At 36.1% G+C, this 22,062-nt stretch overlaps 1 protein-coding gene across 6 annotated transcripts in view; it reads left to right on the top strand.

Annotated features, from left to right (window-relative positions):
* Positions 1–1,606: 1,606 nt before the first annotated feature.
* p4ha2 (procollagen-proline, 2-oxoglutarate 4-dioxygenase (proline 4-hydroxylase), alpha polypeptide 2) overlaps positions 1,607–22,062 on the top strand; it is a 31,000-nt gene continuing 10,544 nt past the window's right edge. For 2 of the 6 annotated variants that reach the window (XM_022686792.2, XM_022686793.2), the window contains exons 1-9: positions 1,608–1,768; positions 9,399–9,501; positions 12,694–12,790; positions 13,752–13,903; positions 16,190–16,327; positions 17,212–17,451; positions 19,027–19,226; positions 21,038–21,214; positions 21,830–21,900. In XM_022686792.2, the coding sequence (XP_022542513.1) occupies positions 9,423–9,501; positions 12,694–12,790; positions 13,752–13,903; positions 16,190–16,327; positions 17,212–17,451; positions 19,027–19,226; positions 21,038–21,214; positions 21,830–21,900 (1,154 nt within the window). In that variant the 5' untranslated portion in view covers positions 1,608–1,768; positions 9,399–9,422. Of the gene's footprint in view, positions 1,769–4,835; positions 4,930–9,398; positions 9,502–12,693; positions 12,791–13,751; positions 13,904–16,189; positions 16,346–17,211; positions 17,452–19,026; positions 19,227–21,037; positions 21,215–21,829; positions 21,901–22,062 lie in introns of those variants that run through there. The other 4 variants (XM_022686794.2, XM_022686791.2, XM_022686789.2 and 1 more) reach the window with 4 other exon arrangements.

Genomic DNA, 22,062 nt, shown 5'->3' with positions numbered 1-22,062 from the left:
TAAAAGCTGCGAGAATGATCAGTTGTAGAGGAATAAACGAGCCAAAGAGTCTAAAAGCGGCGAGAATGATCAGTTGTAGCGGAATAAACAAGACAAAGAGTCTAAAAGCTGCGAGAATGATCAGTTGTAGCAGAATAAACAAGACAAAGAGTCTAAAAGCTGCGAGAATGATCAGTTGTAGCGGAATAAACAAGACAAAGAGTCTAAAAGCTGCGAGAATGATCAGTTGTAGCGGAATAAACAAGACAAAGAGTCTAAAAGTGGCGAGATTGATCAGTTTTAGCAGAATAAACAAGACAAAGGGTCTAAAAGCTGTGAGAATGATCAGTTGTAGCGGAAGAAACGAGACAAAGAGTCTAAAAGCGGCGAGAATGATCAGTTGTAGCAGAATAAACAAGACAAAGAGCCTAAAAGCTGCGAGAATGATCATTTGTAGCGGAATAAACAAGACAAAGAGTCTAAAAGCTGCGAGAATGATCAGTTGTAGCGGAATAAACAAGACAAAGAGTCTAAAAGCTGCGAGAATGATCAGTTGTAGCGGAATAAACAAGACAAAGAGTCTAAAAGCTGCGAGAATGATCAGTTGTAGAGGAATAAACGAGCCAAAGAGTCTAAAAGCGGAGTTCAGTTGTAGCACAGAAAACGGGCCAAAGAGATAAGAGGCAAAATAATACAGACTGCCGTTTTAATGTTTCTTAGATTTAGGGAAAAAATGATAACTCCAATGAAACGACACAGTAATGGACAGTAAATGCATAAAATTTCAGGCACATTGGGAAAATTGCTATTTTTTAATAGCAATTTTCAGAGGGAAGTGTTAATATTTAATTTGTCAGGAATCAGTTGCTGTAATAAAGGAGTATATAATAATAATAATAATAATAATAATAATAATAATAATAATAATAATAATAATAATAATAATAATAATAAGTATAATAAGTATAATAATATTAAGAGACATTATGAAACGAAACATCAGTTTGAAAAATATTTGTGTACACAACACAGTCAAATATAGATAAAGATAGTAAAATGGTGTGTAAATGAAAATAGTAATAAAAATATATATTTTTATAAGTGGTATATTTCATTATTTGAGTCTGTGGCCCGTGACTGCACATATATTTCTCCTTCTGGCACCCAACATGTGCTATAACGTGAAATTTTTCAAATTATTGTTGCTTTTATTTTATTGTAATTTTGTTGTTGTAATGCTTTGGCTATATTTTAGTCATTACAGTAAAAAAAACAATGAAGCTATTATTCACATAAAGAGTACTGATTATTATTATTATTATTATTATTATTATTGTTATCACATGTCTTGTTACTGTTAATTATTTAACGTAATTTGTTTTTTCTTAGTAATGTGTTTATATGTATTTATTTATTCTAAGATTAAGCTGTATATTTATTGGACTTGTTGTATTTATTGGGATTGTTTGGTTCATTTTATTTATTTTTAAATAGTAAGTGCAGTTCTGTCGCTGTTTGTCCTGCAGTAAAGCAGCTGTCAGTGTGTATTATTGTATTAGTGTAATAGTGTGTATAGCGGTTTACAGGCTGGGTGTTGGAATGCTGTGCGCGCTGTTTAGCGGGTTTACGGTAATGAGAGTAGCGGCTATAGAGGGGTTCGGGACGTGGCAGCAAAACACGCTTCACTCTCTCTGCGGATTTACAGCAAACACCCAACAAACGAGCTGAAAACATCCAGCAGAAGTTGAGGATTAGTGCAGGATTAGGTGGATCTGTCAGTGATCAGAGGGTAAGTGTGAGTATGGTGAATATTCTGGGGTTCTGGAGCTGCAGAGTTCTGATACAGGAGTTTGTGGGCTGTTCCGGGGGTTCGGATCACTGTTACAGTAACCTTACAGAACTTAAACTAGTACAGAACTAGTATATATCTGTTAGGTATAAAACTACCAGGTATAGAACGTTTATATAACTATTAGATACAGAACTATTAGGTATACAACTAGTATACAACTGTTATAGAACTGTTAGGTACAGAACCAGTGTATAAGTGTTACGTAAAGAACTAGTTAGTATAGAACTGTTATGTATATAATTAGTATATAGCTGTTAGGTATAGAACTAGTATATAACTTTTAGGTATATAACTAGCAAATAACTGTTACGCAAAGAACTAGTATATAACTATAAGGTAGAGACCTAGTATAGAACTGTTACGTGTAGAACTATTAGGTATAGAACTGGTATATAACTGTTAGGTATAGAAACAGTATATAACTGTTACGTAAGGAACTAGTATATAACTGCTATGTATATAATTAGTACATGACCGTTATGTATAGAACTAGTATATAACTGTTAGCTATAGAACTAGTACATAACTGTTAGGTATAGAACCAGTATATAAGTGTTACGCAAATAACTAGTATAGAACTATTAGGTACAGAACTAGTATATAACTGTTATGTATATAACTAGTATAGAACTATTAGGTATAGAACTATTAGGTATACAGCTACTATATAACTGTTAGGTACAGAACTAGTATAGAACTATTAGGTATATAACTATTAGATACAAATCTAGTAGTTGAAACTGATCCAGGGTCAGTGGGTAAACTGTGAGTAAAGTGTGTTAAAGTGTTGGGGTTAAATGGAAGCAGACTGTAGTGAAGTGTTGTGCAGATCTCTGTGTTGGGGCTGTGCCGAGATTTGGATGTTCTAGAAACATCCTGTAGAGAGTCACTGTGTGTGTAGAGTTACTCAGTGTGTAGACTGGCTGGAGGGTGTAGTACTTTTTGCAGATGGAACATTAAATAAACATTATTTTTGTTTGCATTACATCTTTTAACACTTTAAAATCTGTGTAAAATTCCTTACGGAACTCTCTACTTTACTTTAACTCATTAAGCTCCTAAAGCGATACATACTGACTACAGGACTCAGTGTGAATCTGTGTTTTCATTCATCTGATTTTATTTATTTGCAGAATGTAGGAGCACTTTAGGATTAGTGCTGGAGATAAAACTAAACTAGCTTCTTTTAAAAGTGTATTTTCAGCTTTTCTTTAGCTGCTCTGTTTTAACCATTTAACCCTTCAAACATTTAAAGTGTTATTGAAACATGTTTTAAATGTCAGGGCTCTTATGAGTTTTATGAGTATACTTTGAGTTTATTAATGGTGTAGAAATAGTGGTTTCTTTGCATGGGTATCTCTATGACCCTATCATTAGTATTTTAGGTCTTTTGGAAGTATCAGCTAAAAGTGTTGTATTTGGGAATGCTGGGGTGAAGGAGGTGGAGGCTATTTAATAAAAGTTAGATAAAAATCCAATTTTCGATTAGAATAGATTATTTTCCTCTCCTACTAATAATCAAACTACACATGGCAAAGAAATGATTAAAAACGATAAATGGTTTGTGACTGAAAATAGAGAATTAACGCACTAAGCGAGTCATAGTATAGAAGAAACTTTGAAGGAGAGATTTTTATTATTATTGTTTTTCACAGTTAATTACGGATCCTCACCAGAGAGCGATGCACTGCAGTTTTTATAAAGTGTTGTAGGTTTTATTTCTAGATAAATATATGCTTTAAAGTGCTGGAACTGTTTTCGGTAAAAGCTCAGTCCTCAGACTGAGTAAATATGTGCGGGTTAGTCTGTGGGAGGCATCAGTAACCAGGGTAAGACGGATAAAAACTTCAGCGTTTTCAGATATTTAGATTAAAAACATAAAATGTCTGTATGTAAAACTGTGATTATTCCATTTTGAAAATCGCATTAACACTGTAATTTTAAATCATCGAATTCAAATACTAATATATCAGTATATCGATATATCGCATTGTTTTTATTTTCGATACATTATCAATATCATTTTCAAAGTTTTTGGTTTTTTTATTGAAACATTTATTAAAGCGCTCTAAACTTTCTAAGATTTGCCCCCTCCATTTAGATTTACTAAAGTTACTGCTTCATTACTCCACATGATGGCGCTATAATCAAACTGAACTAAAAATTAATGATAAAACACGAAAAAATGACGAGGCTTTTAAAATATTATTATGAATTCTGGAAGTCTTTAACCAGAAGCTTTCAGAAGCTGAACAGTTCAGCAGGAAGTGATGAAGCTACAGTGCGTTTATCTGATTATCTGATAATCACTGAATCCAGACCAGCTGAGCTAAACTCTAAAAGACTGCACTGCTCAACATCACCAGCCTGAACCTGTTTTATCTCCCGTCATACTTTCCCCATAATCTAAAGAACAACGTCAAAGCACAATGTCAAAAGTCTGTACACAACTTAAATTCAGTGCTTTTTTCAATATTTTATGTTTATTATATATTATATATTTTTTTCTACAATGTTCTGCATTGTAGATTAATACTAAACTCATCTAAACTATAAAAACATATGAAATTATTTAGTAAACAAAAAAGTGTTGAACCAGAATGTTTGTTTGTTTAACTGCTGGATTTTCTCAGTCAGTTTAATGAGGTAGAGTCTCCTGGAATTCAGGTTTCAGTTAACAGCTGTGCTGAACTCATCAAGAGTTAATTACTTGAATTTCTTGTCTCTTAATAAAGTGTTTGACAGCATCAGTTAAAGTAAAGTAGTGAAGAGGTAGAGTTACAGGTATACAGTGAATAGTGAATATTTGAATAATGTTCTAATCCAGATTATGAGAAACAAAAAATACTCAGGTAAAAAAAATACTTAAAAGTTCAGTAAATCGGAAAAAAGGAGAATTTCAGAAACTTTGAAAGTATCCTCAAGTACAGTCAATGCAAAAACTGTAAAAAAATAAACATTATGATGATGAAACTGGCACTCATCAGGACCGCCCCAGGAAAGGAAGGGAAGAGCGAGAGTTTCCTCTGTTGTACAGGATGAGTTCATCAAAGTTTCCATCTTCAGAAACCAGTTAACAAACAGCTCCTCAGATAAAAGTATCTAAATACTTCTTTACAAAAGTGATTAATTTAGCTTGAAAATACAGTTAGCATCGCTAGTTAGCCGTTAGTCATCTCCCTTAACATTAGCAGTCTGTTAGCCTTGCTAGCATTGGGCCCACTGCTGCATTCTGGTGTTGTGAGGGTACAGTAATAACTAAAGACTTGAATAAACTATAACCATAACCCACATATTATATCCAATAAAAGAACGTATTAATCTAATCAGCACAAAAACATCAACCTTTTATTAATAAACAGGGAATAATTCATCTCTGAAATACAGTTAGCATCAACAGTTAGCCGTTAGCTCTCCCCAGCGGTCTGTTAGCCTAGCTAGCATTGGGCTGACAGATTTTATTTTGGTGTTGTGAGGGTAATAACTAAAGATTTGAGTAAATTCTAGTAATAATACAGAAATAATATAATATCACATCAGCCACCAACTCTTAACCAGCACAAACACATCAGTCTTTTATTAAAAACAGGGAAATTTTAGCTCTAAAATACAGTTAGCATCGCCAGTTAGCTAGCTGTTAGCCATTGATGCTAATCTGCTATTCCCTATGTGCTATAAAACAAGTACTTGTAAACCAAGGAAATGTTTTTTTAATTTTATTCAGACTTTACTAAGTATTTTTTTTTATAAAAATGTTTAAATTTCTTATATCATATTATTTTTAAGCAGGGCTGGTATTTTTTATTAATAAAGAGCAACACATTCAGCTATTAATGTACAAAAGATGGACAAAAATGAACAACGCTAAAGAGCAGCATGTGTTTAAATGCAATGAGCAAAAAAAATTGGGTCGCCTTAATTTTATAGGTACTTTATTTATCCCGAACTAAACTTGTATAGCAAGTTATATATTTTCAGTTGTTCTTTGTGTTAATTTAAGTTTGAATATATTTCTTATTGTGTTGGGTTGTTGCTGCTGGATGCCTAAATTTCCTTCGGGATAAATAAAGTATCTATCTATCTGTCTGTCTGTCTGTCTGTCTGTCTGTCTGTCTGTCTTTCTTTCTTTTTTTTCCATCATCAACCTTAACTGATTGATCAGCAGCTGCTGGTTGAACTGGATTATTTGCTGTTTCTGGTGATTTCATTCACACTCTAGTGTTAAAACCTGTTCACTGAGTTTTGTTGTTTGCTGATGAATTTTGCAAGTTCTGTTTAAACGTTTGCAAAAGAGCAGAAACTGCTGACATTTATTTATTTATTCTGCTGTGCTGGCAAAATCATTTCCAGTCAGTGGTGTATAGGGGTGTGGCATATCGTGTTTTATACAATATATTGTGTCACAATAATTAAATAATAAAAAAATTGTGTTGTCAATCGATTTAATCAAACAATTTAATCAGATTAATCACGACAAACTTCTACGATTTTAACTGTGATTAATTGTGCTTGTTCTTCTAAAGATATAAAAGTTTTATAGGGGATATTTAAATGTATATAAAATAATGAATGTAAGAAATGCAAAATACAATTATATTTATATTAGTGGTGTTAATTTAAAATACTAGTATATACTTGTAAGTTTGAGGCAAGAATGCATGATCAATTGGATCGAGGAAACTTTTTACTTTATTAAAAACATCTCAGCTTGGTTGTGAGTAGGCATGTGCCATAAATTTTTTGAATATGGTGAACGATACTAATATTATACCCTGAAACATGGTGCCATATCACCCACCCCTAATTATTACATCAGGGTTCTACTTTTTACTTTTTTTTTACTGTTTTTATTTTAAAAAAATTCACACTGTTCTCATAATTTCTCATTATATATCTACTAGAGACAGATTATATCTGTCCAGTATCATTTATTTTACTTTAATCTTGGATATATGCAGATATATAAATGGAGTATATTATTAATATAATTAATATCATAACATTCTGGATCATTGACTTCTGTTACTGTACATTTGATAAAATTCTTGTATTTTTTAATATCTCAGTTATTAGGGCTGTGCCCTATCATATCTTATGCAATAATCAAATTTAATTTTAGTTTTGTGAAATATCTCCCCTCGAACATCATACAATTATATACTAGTATTTTAATAACACCACTAATAAGAAATATACTATGTACTAATATACACAAATTAATTGTGTGCATTAATGCTTTAATGTTAACAGCTCCAAAATATATATATATATATATATACTAAAGATACTATGGTCAGGAGGGAGGTTTACCCGGGGTCAGGCTTAGCCCCTGCACTCTGATAGTGCTGACTCTGTAAATTCCTGAAATGTGGGAATCTCAGCTCCATCAGTGGAGGCTGAGTGGAGGCCAGTGCTGGATCTGTGGCTGTAAAACTGTGGGGTAAGCTTCAGGGTTCATACGGTCATGAAAAACCTGCAAAAAAAATGGAATTTAAAAATAGTCAATTTCAGGCCTGGATAAGTTTTGGAAAAATAAAAATACCCAGAAAGTTTTGGTAAAGTCATGGAAGTTTCCAATCTACAAACGTATGTTTCTATTTATTGACCGAGTAAATCTATTTTGATCTAACAAATACATCCATCAGCTCAGAGTTAATTCAGTAATTTAGCTCTACACAATGGAACTCTCAGGATCTGACAGACATTTTATTATTATTAAAGGTTGTGTGTCAACATTGCTTAAATTAATGTTTTTTTTTGTCATTATAGTTTTTGATGATTTTTGGGTTTATTGTCCATGTCTGCACTGATGTTTTAAAGATTGTGTGATCATGAAAATTTGCCTTGAAGACATGAAAAAGTCCTGAAAAGAAGCTTAGATTTTCAGATTTACACTAAGGCTGGGTGCAGCAGCATTCGCATTAGCAACTGAGCACTAGCGTTAGTAAATGCCACCTGACAGCGCTACACTGAGGAACCCTGAGTGTTCCGGTAAGCCAGGACAATATAAGCTAGAGGTTCATCCAACGTAGCTTGTTTTAACACAGTAAACACACAGACTACAGGCCAATATACTCACTATATACTCATACAATTTATTTCATAGTGACATTAAACCAAACTTTCACAAATGAGAATTACTACCTTTTAGTGCAGCAATATATATGTAAATATATATCAAATGGAAACAGAGGAGGTAGATGCAGTAGCTCATATTTAAAAGAACAATGCGTCTCCATTGTTCAGCTCTCATGAGTTTAATAACGTAAAACACGTCTCAATTCGGCGTGTCCCTGCGTGACCCTCAAATAACGTAAAGCAGCGTCACGTCGCAAAACCACATTATGAAGCTTTATGAAGATTACTTTATTATCACTTATATAAACCCAGTTTATGCAAAGTGATCACGCCAATACATTTCATCATAGCCTACCTTATTACTATATTTACATGAATAATTGATGAAATTACTGTAGAAACGATAGAGACGATAGAAGTTAAGTAGCACTATAGACACTTTTCTATCGTCCCCACGATATTTATCATCATATCACACAGCACTACTTTACATACCTGTCAAATTTTAGATTAAGAAATAAGGGATATTTTCCTCTGTCCGCTTAAAGTTGTCCCACCAGCCCAATGTAGGTTCAGTATCCCTTACATTTTAAGACAGGTTTACAAAAAAAATCTAAAATAACGACATGTGAACCACTTACACACAATTAGATTATCAGAATCTGAAATGTTGCGGACATTCCTACATATGTCATTCTTTTAATACAGCCAAATTAAAAACACTTTTCCAAATATTTTTTTAAAAGTTAAGATTTCATGTCTTTTTGGCATAAATGCACTCTTTTTTATAATATATTTTTTATTTATTTAATGGATTTAAAATTGAACAAAGGGTGCACAAATTCTGCAAACTGAATCTTTTGATCACTCCACCCCTGATCAGTTTAGTTAATTTTTAACATTTCTAGTTCAAGCTGTATTTTTTTTTATTTTTAAAGGTTTAATCTGTGTGTTTTATTTCGGAGACGAGTATTTTTAAGCAGCTATCAGAAAAATCTCATCACAGTTTACATGATTAGCCAACCGTTCCCTTACTTTTAGAAAAATCGCTGTATATACAGATCTGTTTTAACATCAGCAGCTCCGACTAGCTGCCTGTGGCTTCCCCACACTGACCCTCCTTTGCAAGCTGATTGGCTGTTTCTCCTGAAAGGCGGGACTTTCTCCTTGAACCGGCTGCACGATTGGTTAAGAGACACAGCGCAGTCAGCTCCCTGTCTCCTCAATAATATATATTTTTTAATTGTAATAGAATACGGGAAATTTACGGGAAAATACTAATACGGGAGGACGGCGGGAAAGAGGAGTAAAATACGGTAGTTTCCCGGCCAAAACGGGAGACTTGACAGGTATGCTACTTTATAGTGTGAAAAATACGGTAACACTTTTTTAATCATTAGAGCGTTCCAGCAGTTTTCATACAGGTAAAATCAAGAAATGTAAAGAAATATAAAGAAATATAAATACGCTGTTGTTTTTATGGTTGTAGCTGAAGCAGGATCCTGTGCTGGAGATGGGGGTTCTGGCTGTATTCGTGTGGACCGTGTGCTGCATCACCTGCAGCGTACACGCAGAGATCTTCACATCAATCGGTAAACTATTTCTAACATTTATAAACCTAAATTTCCTTCAGGTTCACTTTCTAATCACCACCAGAAAGCTTTTAATGTTTTATTAAAATTTTTATTGTTTTATTTGTTCAATTTTCTTTTTATATTTTATATAATATATATATATATATATAATTTATATAATTCTTCACTTTTCATGTGTAAATGTTTTTAAGGTAATTGTTTTTATTTTACTATATGTAGACTTTATTTTATTTTATTTTTTTGGGAAGAAAATAAGATTTCACTTAAAAATGATGGGTTTCTTTGATTTTACCAAATTAAAAACCTCTGGAATATAATCAAGAGGAAGATGGATGATCACAAACCATCAAACCACCAAACTGAACTGCTTAAATTTTTACACCAGGAGTAAAGCAGCATAAAGTTATCCAAAAGCAGTGTGTAAGACTGGTGGAGGAGAACATGATGCCAAGATGCATAAAGAAAAAACTGTGATTAAAAACCAGGATTATTCCACCAAATATTGATTATTTTGCAACTCCTAAAACTTCATGGATATTTCTATAGTAAATATTTATTTAAAATGTAATTACATTTTTATTTATTTATTAATGAGGGGTCATCCTCAGTGTATTCCAGAGTAAAAATAAAGGTAGAATGATAATAAATGACAATAAAGTCTCCTTGAATCCTTGAATCCTTGAATCGGCAGATACCGATATTGTTCCGATATTATTGCGCGTCTGTACAGTTTATAAATAGTATTTAGAGTGATGTAAAGTCTGCGGCTCTGTTAAATCCTCCAGTGCTGACTGAATATATTTACTGTAATTACTGCCAGATGTTTGTGTGTTTGGTGCTGTGTTGATTTACAGATCTTGGAGAGATGTAAACGCAGTGCACAGATGTATCTGAGCTGCAGATGGTGTGTGTGTGTGTATAGTGTGTGTGTGTATAGTGTGTGTGTGTGTATAGTGTGTGTAGTGTGTGTGTGTGTGGTTTTAAGCGGTCCTGTAATAGAGCTCTCTGAGCTGGCAGTGTTTAATCTGATGGATCTGAGTGAGAGTCGTGTGGTGGAGGATAATAGTGTATAATCCTAAAACTAGACCTTACTGGGTGGAGACCTCACACCCCTGCTCTTTCACTGCCAGATAACTATACCTACAGCTAAATTTATCTTAATTTATTTTAATCATAGTACTATATATATATATATATATATATAATTTTTTTTTTATATATATAATTTTATTTCTAATTTTTCCCATTTTCTCCCCAATTTACACGGCCAATTATCCAACCCACTTATTAGGACTCCCCCTATCACTAGTGATGCCAGGAGGGTTAAAATAACTAGCACACACCTCCTCTGATACATGTGAAGTCAGCCACCGCTTCTTTTCTAGCTGCTGCTGATGCAGCATTACCGAGTAGCATCACAGCGCGGAGGAAAGCGCAGCGACTCTGGTGGTTCTGATACATCAGCTCACAGACGCCCTGTGCTGCAGACATCACCCTAGGAGTGATGTGGGGAGAGAGAGCCATCTACTGTACCCACCCAGAGGAAGCAGGGCCAATTGTGCTCCCTCTGAGCGCTGGCAGCTTGATTGTAAAGCTGCATGAGCGGGATTCGAACCTGCGACCTCCTGCTCATATTGGCAGCGCTTTAGAAATTCTTTTTAAAATAATGAAAAAACACTTAATTTAAGGTATATATTGTTGTAACTCTTCCAAATTAAACTTATTTTTGATCTTTTTTTTTAACTCTGAATCTAATAACACATATATTTAACTATTCAACACATGTATTAATCCATCTCAGGCAGCTTTACTTAATTTGTACAAGGTTTCTAAGCTGAAGATGTTTACAAAAACTCATGTGAAACTCTTTTAAAAAGCAAATGTAAAAGCAAGTCCATTAATTCCTTTAATTGTCTCTCAATAAAGTCTTTATATTAAAGAAATGGTTATAGACACTCCTGTTACTGGCACTCACTCCTGTTACTGGCACTCACTCCTGTTACTGGAACTCACTCCTGTTACTGGCACTCACTCCTGTTACTGGAACTCACTCCTGTTACTTGAACTCACTCCCGTTACTGGCACTCACTCCCGTTACTGGCACTCACTCCTGTTACTGGCACTCAATCCTGTTACTGGCACTCAATCCTGTTACTGGCACTCAGTCCTGTTACTGGAACACACTCCTGTTACTGGCACTCACTCCTGTTACTGGAACTCACTCCTGTTACTGGAACTCACTCCTGTTACTGGCACTCACTCCTGTTACTGGCACTCAGTCCTGTTACTGGCACTCAGTCCTGTTACTGGAACTCATTTCTGTTACTGGCACTCACTCCTGTTACTGGCACTCACTCCTGTTACTGGAACTCACTCCTGTTACTTTTTATGTTTTAAGTTACAGGACTGAAATGAACAGGAATTAGTTTTTTGCATAGAATTAGCAAAAACATGAAAAATAGCTAAATGGTGGCTATGCTAACAGCATGAGGACACTGAGCTCATTCTAGTGATTTTTCCAAAATTTGTATTTTAAAAATAAACAAATAAGATGTAAGAATTAATGTAGGTAACAGGACTGAGTGTTGAGATTGAGCTCCTCAGTCATCGTTACAATAAGATCAAATATACAGAAAAAAACTAATGAGGGAACTTAATGTTGGTCTTCCCATGATCTTCAGAACCAGCTGATGATGTCACTTCCTGTTGTAGATGTGACTTCCTGTTGTAGATTGTTCCAGATGCTTCAGATGTTCAGGGGTAATGTGTTACGGTAACAGGACTGAGTGAAACCACAACACAGGGACACAACTAAAATGTGTATTTTAACTTAAATACTATGGATTTATTATAAAAAAATATTTTTAAAGTATACATTGGATTTGGAGTCACAAAACAATGCAAAACATATATATCTCTAAAGGATTTTAATAAATATATTTCATGGTAAAGTTTATAGTTAGAGAGTGGGGAGAATGGGTAACAAATGCTATTTTTTTAGTGTTTAAGTATTTTTTATTAATGTTTTCAATTACATACCTTCCTTTGCAATTAGGTCAATGTACAAGACACTATGCTTAATAATAATAAAATGTATTTTAAAGTTATTTTGTGTGCACATGTATATGTATATATATATATATATATATATATATTAGGAGTAGTTTTTTGCTCTTGTGTTTGTTACAGGTCAGATGACGGATCTGCTGTTTACAGAAAGAGAACTGGTTCAGTCTCTAAAGGAATATATCCAGGCTGAGGAGTCCAAACTCGCTGCTGTGAAACGGTACAGTCTTACTGTAATATATAACTTTACATTTCACTGTTTATCCCTGCAGTTATTGAGGGTGTGAGAAAATATCGATATATTTTGTTTAGCAATACTGTATTGAATTTCAAGATCACAGCATTGATTTTTAATTATTAGGTTAGATTAGTAAGAATTGGTGTCAGAAGTGGTTCATTTAGTGTTTTGTTTGAGCCCCACTAGATAGCAGTATTGTACTGTTGTAGTTCCCAGTGTCCTGATTGTATAAAAAGTACTTTGTGTGTTTTTATATTATGACATTTATATCTAATAATCTAATTTAACCCTCCTGTTATGTTTATTATCAGCAACAGTAATGGTGTTTCCGGGTCAGTTTGACCCAGTTCATGTTTAATTATCCAAAAGAAACCAAATGAAATCCTAACAAACAGTGTGAATATGTTATTATTAACTCCATTACTAATTATTCTATCAATATTTAGTGCAATAGTGTTCCTTACCTCTAACAGGTAATGATTCAATTAGGATTATTCACGTTTTTCATAAAAAAATACATGTTAAACCTTTTTTTTAAGTTTTACTACTTAGAAAGACCAACATATAAAACACAGTAGTTTTGTATAACATTAAACACAACATTACAATTTCGGTTTTTGCTCTGTTTTTGAAAATATGTGAGATGAACCATTTTCATATTATTTTATGTTGATTACACTGATTATTTAATGCAAGCAGAAGACGTTTCATACTGAAAAAATAATACTTTTAACTATTTTTTCTAGATCTTCAAGCTTTAAAATGGGTCAATTTGACCCAGAACAGGAGGGCTAATTCTCAATATATTAGCTTGTTAAAGTATTGCAGTGTAGCTACAGTATACTGTGATATATTGAATCGTAACCCCTGTATTGTGATATGTACTGTATCGTATCACCAGTTTATTGCTCTAATTGACGCACGTGTTGGTATGTTCCTACAGATGGGCTGATAAGCTGGAGGTTCTGACCCGGGCCTCCACCTCGGACCCGGAGGGGTTCCTGGCTCACCCAGTGAACGCCTATAAACTGGTGAAGAGGCTGAACACCGAGTGGTCCGAGCTGGAGAGCCTCGTGCTACACGACCCTTCAGACGGTAAATAATCAGCTAAGTGCTGCTAACCACGCTTATAAAATCTATACATTTCTTAAAAAATCTTATTTGAAATCTAAGCGTACTGTAAATGAACGGAAACGCTTTACTCACCCAAATAAACAGTTTTCAGGAGAGAAATCTGTGCAGTTTAACATCCAGCACTCGTTTGACTTACAAAGAATTATAGTTTTGTTTACTTAGTTGTTTCCCCATTAGAACGCAAACATGCACCTTATAATCCAGTGCACCTTGTAATCCAAAAAATTAGTAAATACTGTCTTTGCTCCTTGCCATGTATACCACATAAAGAGAAAAGGTAGAACAAAATACAACAGCGCAAGAAATATTAATAATAATAAAAAAGTATATATTGGTGTTAAATTTACATCAAGAATTGCAGTATGCACATGATTACAGTAATATATGATATGTGTATTATTTACAGCAGTGAGATGTGACAAAAGTGCAAATGTTTCAGTAGGTTCAGTATTGTGCAGGATTATTTATTAGATGTAGGTTAAGGAGGCTGATGGCAGTAGGGAAGAACCTGTTCTATAACCCATGTGGTTTGTCCTGAAGCCAGTAGCAAGTGTGAATAGTCAATGACTAATATAATATATTTACATTCTACTAAAATACATTCATTTACAATGGGGCATATATGCAGATGAAACACTAAGGAACAGTCTAGTGCAAAATCCCAAATTATATTATCAACATTAACATTTTAATATTTTAACATTATAGTCATTATAGCTTTTAGAAAAAAATGTTTTTTAGGGAATAGTGCACTGTAGGACTCTGTGGGCGTGGCTTAAGCCTTTGTTCTTAATTAATTTTTTTTTTTCTCCTTACATTACTTTTACTTTTATACTTTAAGTAGTTTAAATCCAGTACTTTTTTAATTAAACACTTTTACTTAAAGAGTAAAAAGCTTGAGTTGTTACTTTTTCAACTTCTACAGAAGTATTTTTTTATTAAACTCTAGTATCGTAATGAACGGAGACAGCTTTGATTGATTTTTGTACATGTGGTGTACATGGTTCACGTGGTGATTTTTACTGTAGTGTACAGAGGATCAGGCCTCCATTCAGCCCTGCACGCCTTCTGCTGAACGCTGCCCTCCAGCTGAACCTCCTCCAGCATGTGTTTGCATGTTGCGGCGCGGAGCGCTAGCTAGCAGATGCTCTGAGTTTCATCAAAAGCATCTGATGAATAGAGTAGATGAAGGCCTGTCTGTTTTTGAAGAGTGAGATACGCCAGGATCCAAAGGAGAGTGCTGTTTAATGTTAAGTCCTGAAATTTGTTTTTCTTAATACTGTATTTTTTGCAACATAATGCACCCCTAAAATTCTTTAATTTTCCTAAAAATCATCAGAGCTCCTTATAATCTGGTGCTCCTTATGTATGAATTCTACCAGTCAGGTATTAAGGAGCAGTAAAGCCACACCACTGAAGTACAGAGTTATACAGGAGTTTCAGTTTAGTTCTCCAGCACCAATACTGGAGCAGTATTAGTATTAGCATTAGCCACTAACTACAGCGTTAAGCTCTTTCACCGGTCAGAGTTAACGGGTAATGCTAATGCAAAACTCCAGCAGTGCTAGCAATATTATCGGCCTGTAGCCTGCTGCTTACCCCGGATAGCACTGCTGGAGTTTAGCATTAGCATTACCCGCTAACTGCAGCACAAAGCACTAGGTCTTTTGGCATTCAGAGGTGAGTACATTGGACTGTAGTCTGCGTGTGTTTACCATGTTAAAACAAGCTACGTGAGACGAACCACTAGCTAATATCACCCTAGTTTACTGTAACACTCAGCGTTACTGAGTGTAGCGCTGTTGGGTGGCATTAGCCGCTAACTGCTAGGGGTGAGCCACTAATGCTAATGCTCCAGCATTAGTGCTGGAGAAATTTGGGAATCTAAGCTTACTGTAAATAAATGGAAGCATTTTTCTTCCCCTAAATAAACAGTTTTCGGATGAGAAATCTGTGTAGACTAACATCCAGCACTTGCTTAACTTTAAAAGAAAGTATTTTTATTACAGTTTTGTTTACTTAGCTTAGCTTTACCCCCAGGTTCTTGACAAAAACCATTGGCGTTCTTGACAAATAGAAATAGACAGAGATAAGATAAACATTTATTGATCCCACAGTTGAACAATTAACTTTAATATACAATCCCCTGTTCCTGTATTTACTGCTTTTAGAGGAACTAGTGTTGCTTCTTCATCATTAGTTCTGCTTCTCTGAATCTGGTTCTCCTCTCGTCTCTCCGTTATCCAGGGTTCATCTCCAACATCTCGGTGCACAGGCAGGTCTTCCCGGATCAGGAGGACGAGAACGGGGCGGCCAAAGCTCTGATGCGTCTGCAGGACACGTATAACCTGGATTCGGAGAGCTTTTCTAAAGGGAAGCTGCCAGGTCAGGGGCAGTACTCTGGTAACCGGCTTATCTGCATTCCCCTGTGATTTAAATAAGATGATGGTCTAGATCCAGCTGATATAAACACTCATACTGAATATACAGCTCTGTAAAAAAAACCTCTGGAATATAATCAAGAGGAAGATGGATGATCACAAGCCATCAAACCACCAAACTGAACTGCTTAAATTTTTGCACCAGGAGTAAAGCAGCATAAAGTTATCCAAAAGCAGTGTGTAAGACTGGTGGAGGAGAACATGATGCCAAGATGCATGAAAAAAAACTGTGATTAAAAAACACCAGGATTATTCCACCAAATATTGATTATTTCTGAACTCTTAAAACTTTATGAATATGAACTTGTTGCTTTCTTTATACATACACACCCAGGACAGAATCTGGGCGGGTTTGGGGGAGGAGCTTATTATTGCTGATTTGTTTTTACACACAAGAACTCCATTTGAACCGTGGGTAGTTTACATTTAGGCTAATGTGAAAACCCCATCATTCTTTCTAATTATGAAAACTAATTACTCAATTCCTATTAATATGAACTTTCCTCAATTACTAGTAAAGATCTCAACACTAGGAGGGTGAAGCTTCTTTTCCAGCTGCAGCCAATCATAAATCAGTGTAGTATCACTAGGCAGCATCACAGTGCACGTTTAGAGAAAAGCGCCGGATCTCCAGCTCTGATACAACAGCTAACAGACGCCTGTATCAACCAGCATCACAATGGGAGTGATGAGAGCTTCTGTTTTTAAGATTTTAAAATCAGATAAATTTTAAAATCAGATAATTTAGCTCCGTTTAGCAAGGTTCTACAGCACTAACACCTCTAAAACGTAACTATTATACCTGTGTGTGTGTGTGTGTGTGTACAGGTGTGCGCTACAACGCGTTCCTGACGGTAGACGACTGTTTCGACATGGGGAAAACTGCGTATAATGAGAACGATTATTACCACGCGGTGCTGTGGATGCAGCAGGCGCTCCGGCAGAAGGACGCCGGGGAGGAGGCTAAAGTACCGAAGGCTGAGATCCTGGATTACCTCAGTTACTCCGTGTATCAGATGGGTGACCTGCCACGAGCCATCGAGCTGACCCGGCGCCTGGTGTCCATCGGTAACCTCTTACCTCTTAATCAGCTCTTTAAAACAATCAAACTCAGCAGAAACTAAATATAAATCACTGCACTGTGGATAAAAGAGCGATTAATCAGCCCACTTAACCCAACTCAGAACATTTCACCCCCCAGAATGTTTTATTTTCCATTTAAAACCCAATAAAGTGTCGTCATCAGCTTCATAGTTTAGGTTCCTGTGCACAGACAGCCTGGTGCCGGGTACTCACTGCTGTAGTACTCGTTTGCATTAACGCTGCTTTTCTCAGTTCTCTCTGTGATTGGCTGCTTCGCTTGTAGGATGCTCTTTTGTTGTAAAAAAGAAAAATATTGTTTTTAACCATCCAACCATGTCCATGATGTGTAAAACACAAAGCACAGGACAACCACTTCAATCAGATTTTAAAATTACTAAATATAATAAATGTCTTTCCCATTTTAAGTTACATTTACTGAACTATCTATATATTGGAGGAATTTTTGCTTTGCAAAAGTTGGTCTTCAGTTCCCTTGCAGTACCTCTGCAGCTCACTGGAGTACCTCGTGCAGTACCTCTGCAGCTCACTGGAGTACCTCGTGCAGTACCTCTGCAGCTCACTGGAGTACCTCGTGCAGTACCTTTGCAGCTCACTGGAGTACCTCGTGCAGTACCTCTGCAGCTCACTGGAGTACCTCGTGCAGTACCTCTGCAGCTCACTGGAGTACCTCGTGCAGTACCTCTGCAGCTCACTGGAGTACCTTGTGCAGTACCTCTGCAGCTCACTGGAGTACCTTGTGCAGTACCTCTGCGGTCCATTGGGGTACTTTTTGTAGTACCTCTGTGACTCATTGGGGTACCTCTTGCAGTAGCTCTTGCAGTTCCTCTTCCAGTACCTCTGTGGCTCATTGGGGTACCTCTTGCAGTAGCTCTTGCAGTTCCATCTTGCAGTACCTCGGTGGCTCACTGGGATAACTTTTGTAGTACCTCTGCGGCCCATTGGGGTACTTCTTGCAGTGCCTCTGTGGCCTACTAGGATACCTCTTGCAGCACCTCTGCAGCTCACTGGGATTCCTATTGCAGTACCTCTTGCAGTACCTCTTGCAGTACCTCTGCGAAGCACTGGAGTATCTTTTGCAGTACCTCTTGAAGTACCTTTTGCAGAACATCTACTGCCCACTGGGGTACCTTTTGCAGTACCTCTGCAGCCCACTGGGGGGGCCACAGGTTGAAAACCACTGGAATAGCAGTTTTAATAAATCTACCATGATCAAAATATTGCAATAAATATTTGATATTATTAAAATATCTTTTTAATATGTGATACGTGATATAACATTTTTTCCATCTCGACCTTTGTTCCATTTCATTTTTAGCCAAACATGTTCATGTTACAGATTTTTTTTTTGATTTTGTACTAAATATTAAACTAACGATTTTTTTGCAGTAGTATTTTCCTAAACTTTTTCATTGTGTTTTCATACCGTGATCACAAAAATAGCCTGAAATATTGTGATATTATGATTGTGATAGGGCCTTTTTTTATCGCCCACTCCTCTGTTCTCTTGTACGAGTTTTATATTTTTGTGTGTGTTTACAGATCCCAGCCACCAGAGGGCAGGAGGGAACCTGCGGTACTTCGAGCGGCTGCTCTCTAAAGAGCTCAGAGAGATGGATCAGAACCGTCCGGAACCGACGGAGGAGAAACCCATTCAGCTGGGGACATACGAGCGCCCGCGGGACTACCTGCCCGAGAGAGAGGCGTACGAGGCTCTGTGCAGAGGAGAGGGCATCAGAATGGTGAGTTTTACTATTAAAAACATGTAGTTAATTGCTCCAAACAACCATGAGCTATCAAATATACTATTTTAATTCTAGCAAAACGGCTGTTCAGGTGCAGTTTAGCTTGATTTATTAGCCAGATAATTACCACAGCTATAATCTAGCACTGTTTCTGCTGCTGCTCCACGCTACACTGTTTCACACTGAATGCCGTATGTGCAGCGTTCACTGCTCATGGCCACACATCCCAATGAAAACACTGTCTTCAAAAGCACAGAAGCAAATTTTCCCTGTGTAGATTCACAATGCACAAATATACACACTGGTCTGGACCACAGAACCGTCTTACTATATTTACCTTCTTGCAAAACATACAAAATATCAATATTTGAGGCCACAAAATTAATAATATATTGCAAATGAAAACAATACAATATATCGCCAGACTATTGTTCAGATTTTTCTACCAGTCAAAAGTTTGGACACACTTTAAAATTCAGTTTTGAAATTATGAAAAAAATCTAATGGACTTATTTACTAAACAAACTTGAATATGTTTTATATTTTACATTCTTAGATGATCAGTTTTTTCTCATCTCTGCTGGATTTTCTCAGTCAGTTTTATGAGGTAGAGTCTCCTGGAATTCAGGCTTTCAGTTAACAGCTGTGCTGAACTCATCAAGAGTTAATTACTTGAATTTCTTGTCTCTTAATAAAGTGTTTGAGAGCATCAGTTAAAGTAAAGTAGTGAAGAGGTAGAGTTACAGGTATACAGTGAATAGTGAATATTTGAGTGCAGTCACCGCAAAAAACACATTTAAAATATGTTATGATGATGGAACTGGCACTCATCAGGACCCCCCCAGGGAATGATGGAAGTGCAAGCTCTCCAGATAAGAGTATTTTGGTTTGTTTAACACTGTTTTTAAGTTACTACATGATTCCTTATGTGTTCCTTCACAATCTGATAGATCACTTCACTATTCATTTACTATGTAGGAATAAAATAAAATAATAAAAATATTGAGTGAGGAGGTGTGTTCAGACTTTGTGAAGCGTTGTTTGGATGTGAGATTGATGGTGATGATGATGATGGTGTTGATGATGATGGTGATGGTAATGATGGTGGTGGTAATGATAATGGTGATGATGGTAATGATGATGATGGTGATGATGATGATGGTAAGGATGATGATGGTGATGATGATGATGATGGTAATGATGATGATGGTGATGATGATGATGATGATAGTAATGATGATGATGGTGATGATGATGATGGTGATGATAATGATGATGATGGTGATGATGATGATGGTGATGATAATGATGATGATGGTGATGATGATTATGATGATGGTGGTGGTGATGATGATGGTAATGATGATGATGGTGATGGTAATGATGATGATGGTAATGATGATGATGGTGATGGTGATGATGATTATGATGATAGTGATGATGGTAATGATGATGATGGTGGTGGTGATGATGATGATGGTAATGATGATGATGGTGATGGTAATGATGATGTTGATGATGGTAATGATGATGATGGTGATGATGATTATGATGATAGTGATGATGGTAATGATGATGATGGTAATGATGATGATGATGATGATGGTAATGATGATGATGGTAATGATGATGATGATGATGGTAATGATGATGATGGTAATGATGATGATGATGATGGTAATGATGATGATGATAATGATGGTGATGGCAATGATGATGATAGTAATGATGGTGATGGTGATGATGATGATAATGATGGTGATGATGATGATGATGATGATGATGGTGATGAAGATGATGTCCTGTAGACTCCACAGAGAAGCAGCAGGCTGTTCTGCCGGTACCAGGACAGGAACAGGAACCCCCGCCTCCTGCTGAAGCCCATGAAGGAGGAGGACGAGTGGGACAGTCCGCACATCGTACGCTACCTGGAGGCCCTGTCTGATGAAGAAATGAACAGAATTAAGGAACTGGCGAAACCCAAGGCAGGTTCAGATTAAATCACCCAAAATAACCTGAAATATTGAGATTATTTTCTCAGTTTTAAAGCTAATTTATCAGTTTTTTAGTCACGTTAATGCCACCTGAGCAGGTATTGAAGCTTAAAGCAGCACTAGGTAGGATTTCCTTGATTTTTGATTATTTTAAAGAAGTAAAATTACATCTTGAAACTCACTGCAGCGCTGCATTGAGGTGTAATAGGAGGAATAGCGGTGCTCTCGTGTCTGTGCCGGAGCTCCTCTGAGCTCAAATCAGACTCTGTAAGTTTTCAGAGGCGGCCGCGACCAACGCTCGCGAGAACTGCGACCTGCTTTCCAACCTTTAGTTCTAACAGTTCTACAAGAACTACTGGTTCATTCTTTACAAACTAACATACAGACACTCTGGCAGAAGCTGGAAAGAGACCGAATATGTCTGTGAAAGACAGAAAATGAGAAAGAGAAACTAATCTGCCTGAAACATTTATTACACTCTGCAACTGTAGGGGGAGCCCACGAGCACAAAATCTCAATCCTACCTAGTGGAGCTTTAATTCTGTAGAAGTATGAGTGTTTAGGCTGTGAATTAATTGTTAAATATGTGTAATTTTATATGTGCAGTTGGCGAGGGCCACAGTGAGAGATCCTAAAACAGGCGTGCTGACCACAGCGCAATACAGAGTCTCCAAAAGGTGAGTCCTGAACACCTCATATACATATATACCATTATACATACCATTATATATCACTATGTATCATTATTCATCATTATACATTATTGTATGTCATTATACATCATATACACACCATTATATATCATTGCATATCATTATATATACATATACATCATTTAG

This window comes from Astyanax mexicanus, chromosome 17, assembly GCF_023375975.1.
Source record: "Astyanax mexicanus isolate ESR-SI-001 chromosome 17, AstMex3_surface, whole genome shotgun sequence".
Taxonomy (NCBI): domain Eukaryota; kingdom Metazoa; phylum Chordata; class Actinopteri; order Characiformes; family Acestrorhamphidae; genus Astyanax; species Astyanax mexicanus.
The sequence above is the reverse complement of the archived record's forward strand: the minus strand, read 5'-3'. Positions and strand labels throughout refer to the sequence as shown.